Source organism: Ostrea edulis, chromosome 7, assembly GCF_947568905.1.
Source record: "Ostrea edulis chromosome 7, xbOstEdul1.1, whole genome shotgun sequence".
Classification (NCBI taxonomy): Eukaryota; Metazoa; Mollusca; class Bivalvia; order Ostreida; family Ostreidae; genus Ostrea; species Ostrea edulis.
The window spans coordinates 16,271,413-16,282,688 of NC_079170.1; the positions used below are offsets into that span (position 1 = coordinate 16,271,413).

Genomic DNA, 11,276 nt, shown 5'->3' on the forward strand with positions numbered 1-11,276 from the left:
TCCATTTTGTCAAAAAGGAGAGTTGAACTTTTCACATCATATTGCAAATAGTCTTAGGGATGTATACTTCTGTAGTATTTCTATTCGTATTTTTTATTGGATGTTCCGAATCTTCATCATCTTCAAATCCCGGAATCTTCAATGAAGACTATATGGATCCAAAGACTGTGGATCACAAAACGGTTTGTAACAGATTATCGTTTTAGATATATTTGTTAATCACCCATCGTATATCGCAAACGTATAAACCGTGTAAGCTTCCTGACTGAAATAACTAAGGCATTTTCCTAATGTTATTGTGTGAAAAAATTAGTATCAAATTGAAACCATCACGAGGAAGGACAACTAGGTTTCAAGCTAAACACGTTTTAATGTAGAAATATTTTAAAAGGCAAAGTACTTTTTTTAAATAGCGCTGAGCAAATACAAAAAAGAAAGAAATCTCTTCAAAGAAAAACATCAAAAATAACTGTAATATAGTACATATGAAAGCCGAAGACAACGAACAGCGATCAATCTCATAACTCCTACAAGCAAGTTTTTAATTTCAAATTCAGATTACTTGTGCGTGGAATAAGAGTGGTGTTTAACAAAGTAATTTTTGGATCACTACATATACAAATTTCCGTTGTCTATTTTTCTTGAAGAGGCAGTTATCTATGATGTCAAAAAGTATAGACTATATCAAATAATATTTCAATTTATGTCTTACGTAAGTAACTTATACAAATATGTACATTGAAGCTATCTGGACGGTGGTATGAACATTTGAACACAGTGAATAACACCATCAGTGACAATTCTTTTGGAGACGTGGTGGTTTTATGTGATGAAACAATAAGTCTAGTGGAGGTCATTTACCGTTGGATTCCGTAAGATCTTTTTTTCTAATGCAAAGGATAAAGATAAAGATATAGACATCTTCATAATTTAGAAATGAACATAGATTGTAAATTATCAGGCTCTGTTTATTTCAATGAATCATTTCCTTGCGTTCAATGAAAACCTTTTTGCGATTCAAAGCATATGTTTCTGAACTGTCTTTATGACAAAAGTGAATATACCAAACAGTATTCTATCTCATAATACTCTCAAAAATAAAATCAAAAACAGGACAAACAATGGTCAAGGACACATCGAAGTGTTAGGGTGCTCAAAACAAGTAATTGTTCCTTGTTAACCTGTCAAATCTGTCGTCAGAACTAAATCTTGATCAGGTAAACGAAGCAAATTTGTGATCAAAACCCGAATCAACCAATTAGAATAACACTCTTTAAACAGCATCCGATCAAATGTCATGTAGTATATAGAAATGTTCATTATAACGGTCAGGGATTTGCCAAAATGCCTACCTTAAATAAGAACATCGAAACCCCTCAAACCATGAATTAATTATTCAGTAGCCTCTGTTGTCTTATAGATTATTGATCATACGCGGAACAAGCTCCCGGGAATTGAATTGGTTGGGACGCATAAAAATCATATGTATGTGATGATGGAATATTGTTGTATCGGCATAGGGCGTTGAAAATAGAGTAATCCACTTTGTCATTAAATTGCGTTCATTACCATTCATACTCAGTAAAATATCCAACCATGAAGCAACCGTGGAAAATTTCGTGGTGTCTTATTTCAAGTTCCGTGTGATGCATGGACCCGAAATTATAATAAAAAAGTCGATGTATCTAATTGTCGACTTAAGGGCCAAAGTAAGATATTTTTTTTCGTTTCAAATGTACATTTTTAAGTAATTCTGAGCTTCAAGAATGGAAAGAAATACTATATAATTGAAGAGCCTGCTAATTCTAACATAATGTTCAAAAACTTGAGCTCCAAATTTTATGTGCATATTATCAATGAAGAAGTCCAATACATTTCTGATATCGACAAGGGATGCTTACTCCTCCTAGGCACCTGATCCCACATGTGGTGTGTCCAGGTGTCCGTGTTTGCCCAACTATCTATTTTGTATTGCTTATAGGAGTTATGCAATTGACCACTGTTCGTTATCTTCACCTTTCATTAACTTCAGAGTATGAAAGGTGAAAATAACGAACGGTGATACATCTCACAACTCCTATAAGCAATACAAAATAGATAATTGAGCAAACACTGATCCCTGAACACACCAGAGGTGTGATCAGATGCATAGGAGGAGTAAGCATCCAATGTCGACCAGTCACACCGGCTATAATCCCTATATCTTGGTCAGGTAAACAAAGTTATCCGTAAGCAAAATCAGTGTCCTAAAAACGGCCTAACAATTGGTATGAAACACATCAGAAAGCATTGGGTCCAATGATAGGTTGTATTGGCAAACTAGATTGTTATAATGACAATATAATTTGCGCAACTTCCGTATTTCAGCTGACTGCAAACCTTTTGTATTATTTTACATGTAGGTCTCTGGAAGAGTGTCGAACCACAGCGGTAAGATTTCAACCCGATACGGCCCATTCACCTGGAGCAGCAGTCATCCGGATGTCCACAAATGGTTTGTATCTACTTTTGAGGTATCACGTATCAAAACTTCTCTCAGCTGTTTATATCTGTTTATGTTTGTAAAATCCTCTAGAAAATAGAATGCCGTAGTATTGAGCTTGTGCTCCCAATAACATTCAGAATAATATATTTAACTTCTTTCAACCAAATTCATATGATTATCTTTGTAAAAACATAGTAATTATACTGTAATAACATCCAGGAGGACCTACTGTAGAAAATCACTTGAACAATGTATATGATTTAGAATATATTCTTTGAAAGTACGATCCTTTAATAAATTTGGACTTTTCAAGAGACCTTGGGAAGGTGTGAAATTCGGTACTATGATCCTCACCCTACTGAGGGATTCCTACTTGAACATCAGAAAACGCACCTTACTGATGGCCACCATATCATTACTCGCCAGAAGGATCCACGTAACTTAAACGATGTTATTGAAAAAGTTCTGTCGGCTCTCAATATGAATATTCGGGACTTTCATGTGAAATCAAAGGACTTCGGTAATGATAATGTTTTAACAACTGAGCATACAAAATCAGCAATCGTTTAACCGTAAAACCATCCAATTATGATTTCATGTCATTCGTTATTCTCATTTTAGGTTGCGAACGTAAAGAAGAGAAAGGAATAAAGTTGTAAACTTTGAAATATACTTAGCATGAGTCTACAATGCAAAACGTTAATTCTTTTTCTTTTACATTGTGGTATTGTGTACATGTAACGGGTCTTATTTCGCAGTTATACATCTTACTGTTTTGGCAGTACTACAATATCCATACTTATAAATATCAATTTATATAAAATTTGCCAATAAACTCCGAAACACTCGCTACAAAGTTACTGCTTGCACCTTTTACCCCTTCCCCACAGTCAAACACTTTAACGCATATACCTTTGCCTCACAATCACGCACTTTAACGCCTATATCTTTGCCCAACAATCACGCACTTTAACGTACTTTTAATGCGCATTTCTTTTTACTACGTTTTATCGTTGACACAGCGAAAAGTGTTATTTTTGGGTTGTAAGACAAAATAGTGATAAAAAGGAGCGATTTGCCAGATTTCTTTGATAGTTCCAACAGTAGTGAAGACGTAGATTAGGGGATACACAACTGCAACGCAGATCCATTGTTCACCGACGGGAAAAATCTAACGCAGTATTGTAGAGGAAATATTCATGTTTTGTTTTGATGTGGACTGTGTAATGTACATTAGCGTGGAAAGCAGTGTTTTGCTTTTTCACATCTTGTTTTGAACATTGAAGAGAATTTATGCGTGAGTCAATTTTTTGTTCAACTGCATAGGAAAATTCTTATATACAAAATATGATGTAGATATTCATTTATTTTTATTTTAAAAAGTTTGAATCAGTCGTTAGTATCAATAAATATGTTAAACCTTGTCTAAAATTAAATTCATTACGTTTTTTTTAAATCAAAATCAAATTTTATGATAAGATTATTTGAATTAAAAGATAAGGAAGGATTCATTCGTGGGGGGGGGGGGGGGGTATACAAATATACATGTACAAGAATTCATAAAAAATAATTTTTTTAAAAATCAGAAAAAGGCGAATTTTGGATTATAAATCTTCTCAAAAGAAAATATTTTACCTCTTATTTATCGTAATTTTTCACTTGCTTCCACTCCCGATTCGACAGTCTTAAAGCATCAGCTTTTTAACAGAATTATCCGCGATAAACTAACAGAATATATAACAATGGAAAACGTTGTGAAGAAATGTGTTAAAAATTTCGAACTTTCACAAATCAACTCCAAAGCGCTGTGGGGAAAAGGACAACGTTATCATTCAGCGGCGAAAGCAAAATGCTACTGTTACGTCATAGGCGGCGTGATAGGCAAAGAGTTAAAATTGCTTCATATTTGACGTGAAGTCCGTAAGGTAGGACTTATATGGTACCAATTTTGATGCACCAGATGCTTAAGTTGAAATATTGGAAATCCGAAATAACAATAAACTTGTAAGAACTAGAAAGAAAGAAAAAAAAAAAACAAGAGTGTCAAAGACTGGAGTCAAATTCGTCTAATGATCACAGCTATGCATGAGGGTGATAATCTTTAATTTTGAAATGAATTTTTAAATTTTATCACAGCAATTAAATATCCATCCGTATTTTCAAGCTAGTAATGAAGAACTTAGCTACTGGGCTGTAGAGACCCTCGGAGACTAACAGTCCACTAGCAGAGGCCTCGACTCAGGGGTCGTAATGTTAAACTTATACGGTACCAATTTTGAAGCACCAGATGTGCATTTCGACAAATAATGTATTTTCAGTGATGATCAAGCTGAAAGTTGGAAATCCGAAATAACAATAAACTTGTGCCAAGGACTGGGGTCAAATTCGTTTAAGGATCAGAGCTATGCATGAGGGAGATAAACCTTAATTTTGAAATGAATTTCTAAAGTTTATCACAGCACAAACATTAAACATACATCCGTATTTTTAAGCTAGTAACGGAGTAAGATACAATATTCTTGATTAGTAAATGTAAAATTAAAAACTTCCATTCGTTTTCGATATAAACCAGGTGACTCGGATATTGAAAACTAGCAAGAAGAAAATATATACATCCGGTTTGTAATGATATTTTGATTTACCTGCCTGGTTTGTCACATTAAAGTCCACAAGTGTTTCATAGTTGACAGTGTGTAGATTTATTATAGGAAACTGATCTGTACCGCTGCTATAAATCCGTCAAATCACATTGTAGGAACTACAGGTATGATCTTGTGATATTTAAATAAAACATCAGTAACAAAAATATCTAGACAATATAATTTTGGTAATTGATTTATTCTTTTCATGAACATATTCTATTCTCAGTTTTCTATCTATACAATCGTAATGAAATTGAATTAAGGTTTGCGACATTAGCCTAAATGTAGGCGAATCGTAAATTAACATTATTAATAGATTTTTACAGGCAATGACAATTTTTTAAGGACATTTTATTCAAACATTTTATCACAATTTGTATTCCCCGTGCTGTATTGTTCCTATACATGTTAATTTGCAGGCAACTCAACTAATTCTTCATTTATTTTTCAGATGACGACTGAAATATTGGGCTTTGCAATTTTCGTTTTCTGTCTACAAGCACAGATTGGATGTTCCCAACCCCTTGGTATCAATCGTGACGATGAGCGATGCATAGCGGAGGGTTACACGCTCAATCTAAAATCGTATTTGAAAGATCAATTAAGCGATTTGGAAAAAAGACGTACGTTAGCCTTTAAATATTTCTCTCAGAATACTATTAAAAAACTCATAACATCTGGTACTCATACTTAAATCTCTACACCCATTTTATTTGTGTGTGCTGTCTATGCCTTATTAGTATATTGACGAAAAATGAATACTTGTGAAATGTAGTATTTGTACCAGTCCATATCCTTGCATGGACGTGATCAGCCAACCTTCCTGTTTTCCTGTCCCTCCTATCTCCATTATCCCTCCCTTCCAGTTCTCTCCCCATCCTTCCCTTCCATCTTTCTTCTTATCTCCTTTTGACATACCCAGTATTCCCTCGTTCTTTCTATCCCCTGTAATCGTTTACACGAAATGTCTTCATTCAGCTAAAGTATTTCAAAGGAAATAAACAGTATGATCGTAACATCCAACAACACTTTAATTGGATGTCTAGGGGTCGTTCATTGATTACAAATTTCAATAATTGATTAAAATTGAGATTAACGCCATAAACCCTAAATTTAATCAGAAAACATATTCCTTTTGTATGACTTAAGTAACAGTCTTCAACGTCACCATATTACAGTTATCCGTCCCCACGTTTAATGACAGCAAACCCCATACTAACGTTTAGATTAGTAATTCATACTTGGATTTATGTTAGTGAATTAATGTGTACCGTGTATTACGTGTGTCTTGACACAATGTCCCCAGTGAAGTGAATTGATTATCACAAACACTTATACAGGCCCTAAATGTCACTTGGAAATTACAGGAACAGTTAAATAAATAAAAGTAAATGTTTATTCGGTATATACATACATACATACATACCAAGGATAACCCATGAAATCTCGAAAGCTTATTTCCAATGGGGTCCTTTAATGCACAGATGTTTGCGCTAGGGGGCCATTTATGTGGGAAGAAACCGGAGTACCCAGAGGAAACCCACATGTCCGAGCAGGCGACCGGCATACACTCTCACATTTCACAGTTCTTATAGACATCACAATTTGATGCAAAACATGTTAATCTTCCCATCAAATATGTCTGCCACCCTATGCACTAAGTAAATGTCTCTTTCTTCATGACCTTCATGCTATCATTACCAGCTTCCTATTCAATAAAACATTCATCCCAACGACCCTCGTTTTAGTTATTTCAAGCATAGCCGTAGACGCAATTTTCTGCAATTATTCTGAGAATAGTAATGCCTTTTTTTTTAGTTTAGATGGATATAAATCTGGAGACACCTATGATTTTTGATAGAAAATTACTAATTTTGTTGTAAGAGACTTTGTGCCAAACATCTCAAGATAGAGACTGAGTCGACGACAGCACAATCTGTAACATCTTGGCCAGGCAACGTTTAGCACAGTAATAACTTGCATTTCTAATATAAATTATTGTTACGACATGGGAAATTGTGCAATGAATTTATTTGAGATATTTTGAGTCGACATATCGATCCTACCTATCATTGGGTCAAATACTGTCTGATGTGTTTCACACCGATTATTAGACCGTTCTTGACACACTGATTGTGACTACAGTAACTCCGTTTATAGGGCTCACGGCAGGTGTGACCGGTCGACAGGAGAAGCTTACTTCTGCTAGGTACCCGATCCCACCTCTCATGTGTCCAGGGGTCCGTGTTTGCCCAACTATATATTTTGTATTGCTTATGGGAGCTACACGATTGATCACTGTTCGCTATAGTCACTTTTCATGAATGAAAATGAACATTGTTAATAGATAAAAGGCCGTCGATATATTAAATGCTACATCAAGATTTTTTTTCTTAGAAGCATTTGAACAAATTCTGTTTCATATGAATAGAAAAACAGGTCATGAAACATAGGAGAACAATCTGTGCCCATGAGAATTCAAACATACTGTTAGAAGACCTTATTACCAAAGACTACATAAATATTATGAATTGGGAAATATGTCATCTTTTTTATATCAGCTTCAAAGTACTTGTGGGTAGAACAAGCCTAGTCTTTACCAAAACAAAAGTGAAGGTAACGAAAAGTCATAAATCCCAGATATCCAACGAAGAATTCAAAATTAACAGTAGGGCAAACACGAATTCATGGACCAGAGCAGAGATCGGGGCGAAGATTAAGTATATCCTATTGACATGTCACATCCGCCGTTACATGTAGCCCTATATCTTGCTCGGGTAAACGGATGAACCCGTAGGTAAATCTGTATCTAACAAACGATCTAACAGATGGCATTGTCTTTGAAATATTTTCCTATATGTACCGTTCCGTCTTTCAAAACTTGTTTGATAGATCATTATTCTATTCATAGGTATGCTCTCAAGAAATTGTAAATATTTTGATTTTACTATCTTTACAATCGTGAAAGAAGATTTTTCAAAGAATATCCAAAATCTCGAAACACAGATAAAACGACTTACAAGTAAGTACGTCGAAGTAACATATCTTTTTCTCTTATTTTGTAAATTTACAGTAAGACAGATTTATAATTTTTCGAAAATAAATGTAATTGCATTGCCATGGATTCTATATCAATGTTCATGATTATGTTTACTGAATTTCCCAGATTGTCCTCGGGGCTGGAACAAACATGGCAGATCATGTTATAAGTTAAACACACAAAAATCAACATGGAAAACTGCTGATGTAAGTAAAACAGACGTCAAAACGAGTAGTTCAGGAAGATTTTGAATTTTGTAACGATTTATTTCCATTCAATTATATAAAAGCAGAATGTTTAGATCAGAAATACAATGTAAATCTGCGTGAAGTTTCGCATTTTATACACTTATGTATCGCCCAAATAAAATAAGGATATTGACAAAGTGATATCAAATGCGGACGGAAAAATAGGCAGAGGAAATGGTGTCTCAACGCTCATAAATTATTGTCTGATGCATGCACTGTGTGTTTCAATAGATCTAAACATGTGCATTATGTTCACACACAAAAAGCATGATATACGCAACATGAAAAGAAGGTATTGTCAAATAAGTCTTTGGATGAAACTATCTAGACCTATTCATACTTGGAACGACTAGGTTGAATCAAACTTTGATACATTCATACGACATAATTATGTAGCTGGTTTTACTCTTGCTGTACAAGAGCATTTCTTTTTTCCAAGGAAAGCATTTGTTTATGGTAATAGAAGACGGATAATGTATTGTTGTTGGGTTTTGTTATTTCATGGATTCTTTCAAAAATGATTTTGTTTCAGCAATTCTGCCGACGTTTGTCAGGAAAACTAGCTGAAATTGGCACAAAGGATGAAAACGACTTTATAAAAAATCTCATTAACAATAACCCAGGAACAGGTGATTATTCGCATCTAAAAAATTGCATTTGACATTCTGTGTACAGTATCTATAAGTTTTATGTATAAACGAAGCTTCATTTTTAGCACGGGCCTGGATAGGTGGGGAAGACACGGCAGAGGAAGGTACATGGATCTGGACTTTTTCAGAAATACCGTTGAGCTTTAAGAACTGGAACAAGGGCGAACCCAATGACAGAAAAGGAAAGGAAGGCTGTTTGGAAATACTGGGAGTACTCAACGGACTCTGGAATGACTTACCATGCTCAAATTCATCAGTGTCTGTTTGTGAAAAAGACTTGTAGTATGTGTTTGTGTGTTTATGTGTGTATATGTGAGTATGTGTGCGTGTTCTATAGTGTAACTAACAACGAAAGGGACTCGTTTTTGCCTTCCATAGATTGTACGCATGGTTATTTTGTCTGTAAGTGAATCAAAAGTACTGTCCCCTAAAATCATCTTCGTTTATCATAACTTGTCAAATGAGATGGTCAAATTTTAATATAGAGTTGTTACACATGTATATATTTTTAAACAATGCATCTGCGTTATTATAACACTGTACTGTACTGCTAATTTCTCGATCAATACCTGCAGTTGTTTACACTTATAAAACTCTTTTTCAAGTGAATTGAAAGCTTTACTTCCTGGTCCAGAGTGGAGTCATGGTTTGAATTTATATAGGAAACATCTTCATGCAGGGTAACACCAGACTGAAATTTCTCAAATTACTGTGCAAGCATTCCCACAAATTTGTTTAATTCATGACCTACGTTGATCAAATAAATCTTTTTCTCTAGCAAATTCAACATATGTTTGATTGTCAAATTGTCTCTATTTTCAGAATTTTTATCTGTACGCTTCAGGTAATAACTCATAAGCTTTTAAGATCACTGCCTTGTAATAATCTGAACTCTCAGTTATGGCCAGCGTCCAGTAAACATCGGCTGCTTTGCCAGTCAAAACACTTAGTGACGAAGTGGACCAAGCATATCACGATCATTTCAGCACAGCTAAACTAATTCAACGCATTTTTTACGGTATCGAGTACATGAACATTCGGCGAGTCAAGAAGATATGTGACGGAAAACATGGTCATTGCTGCTGTCTGTGAAATTCAATAATTCAGAAAAAGTGAAATACAAATCTTGAAAAATGCAATATAGTTTGTTTCTTATCACCGACGACTCCAAATTCTGTTATGGGTCAGAACTAGCTCTTAAAGCAGCAGAATTTATAAACAAAGGCTATCAAACAATTAATTAGATTTATTTACAATTAATGATTGAAAGAAAATTGTGAAATACTTGCGGAAGTTGAACAATAGACATCAAAATCCGTGTCGAATTCAATTTACACTCACAAAATAGTTAGTTCCCACTTATCGAAATAATCCAAAAATGCCCAAAGTACTTGTCTAACCAGAGTTTTTCATCATAAAAATTCACAGCGCATTTATACAAAGAATGAATTTTCTAATACAATCTTGAAAGATAATGATGCAATTATTACGTCAACTTTCTATTAAAGAAGTTAATATCGAAATCTAGAACAATCTAGATTGCACATGTCAATTGAGTGGAAGCAGTACCGTTACACAATAATATATAGTGGTTTGCATAATTATATATGTGGATGTAGTTAATGTATCATGTTACTTATGAAATATATCATTTAAAGATTTATCCGTGTAAACTTCAACACTTGCAAATGATATGATATGAAAATTTAAAGAAAATCACTCACATTTCTTTTTCAAATGTCTTGCATAAATATTGATCATTAGTCTTACATTGTTGAAAGTTATGATACATCTATTGTCATTTAAAATCAGGATCAAAAAGTTTGTATTAATACGAGCATGCAGCATAATCTATGGGACCTAATGTACATTTTTGGATCACTGCGTCACAAGGCAAAATGACATGATGATAATTGGCTTGTGCAGTCATCGATCAAAGACTAAACATGTGTGACGAGAAACTTCAACAGTAGATTTTTTAAAACAAATATTTAAAGAAAGTGAACAAAATAAATTAAAAAAGAGAAAATCTTATGATCGATTACTTGTTGTTGACCATCTCTCTCTCTCTCTCTCTCTCTCTCTCTCTCTCTCTCTCTCTCTCTCTCTCTCTCTCTCTTTTGATGTTCATTTTCATTACTGCCGATTTTATATTCTAAACTGTAGCACTTAATGTCAATGAAATAAAGTTATATTCAGTTGATTTTGCAT

At 34.2% G+C, this 11,276-nt stretch overlaps 1 protein-coding gene and 1 long non-coding RNA gene across 2 annotated transcripts; both read left to right on the forward strand.

The window, feature by feature from the left end:
• The first annotated feature begins 17 nt into the window (after positions 1-17).
• Positions 18-2,488, forward strand: LOC130047860 (uncharacterized). Its single transcript, XR_008796672.1, has 3 exons — positions 18-182; positions 745-872; positions 2,403-2,488. It is a non-coding gene; the product is annotated as an uncharacterized LOC130047860 (long non-coding RNA).
• A 4,498-nt stretch (positions 2,489-6,986) lies between these two features.
• On the forward strand, positions 6,987-10,578 carry LOC130047850 (perlucin-like). The gene is made up of 6 exons (XM_056143488.1): positions 6,987-8,149; positions 8,294-8,373; positions 8,948-9,044; positions 9,131-9,347; positions 9,671-9,745; positions 9,888-10,578. Exons 1-6 carry the CDS (start codon positions 8,041-8,043, stop codon positions 10,063-10,065), a joined length of 756 nt encoding a protein of 251 aa, XP_055999463.1. The 5' UTR covers positions 6,987-8,040; the 3' UTR covers positions 10,066-10,578.
• Positions 10,579-11,276: the final 698 nt, after the last annotated feature.

Bases quoted from the DNA above. Each gene is read 5' to 3' on its own strand.
- LOC130047850 (XM_056143488.1), top strand. From the start codon at position 8,041: ATGCTCTCAAGAAATTGTAAATATTTTGATTTTACTATCTTTACAATC. The intron at 8,150-8,293 runs GTAAGTACGTCG...TGAATTTCCCAG, and splicing joins ACAGATAAAACGACTTACAA to ATTGTCCTCGGGGCTGGAAC. The intron at 9,045-9,130 runs GTGATTATTCGC...CTTCATTTTTAG, and splicing joins TAACAATAACCCAGGAACAG to CACGGGCCTGGATAGGTGGG.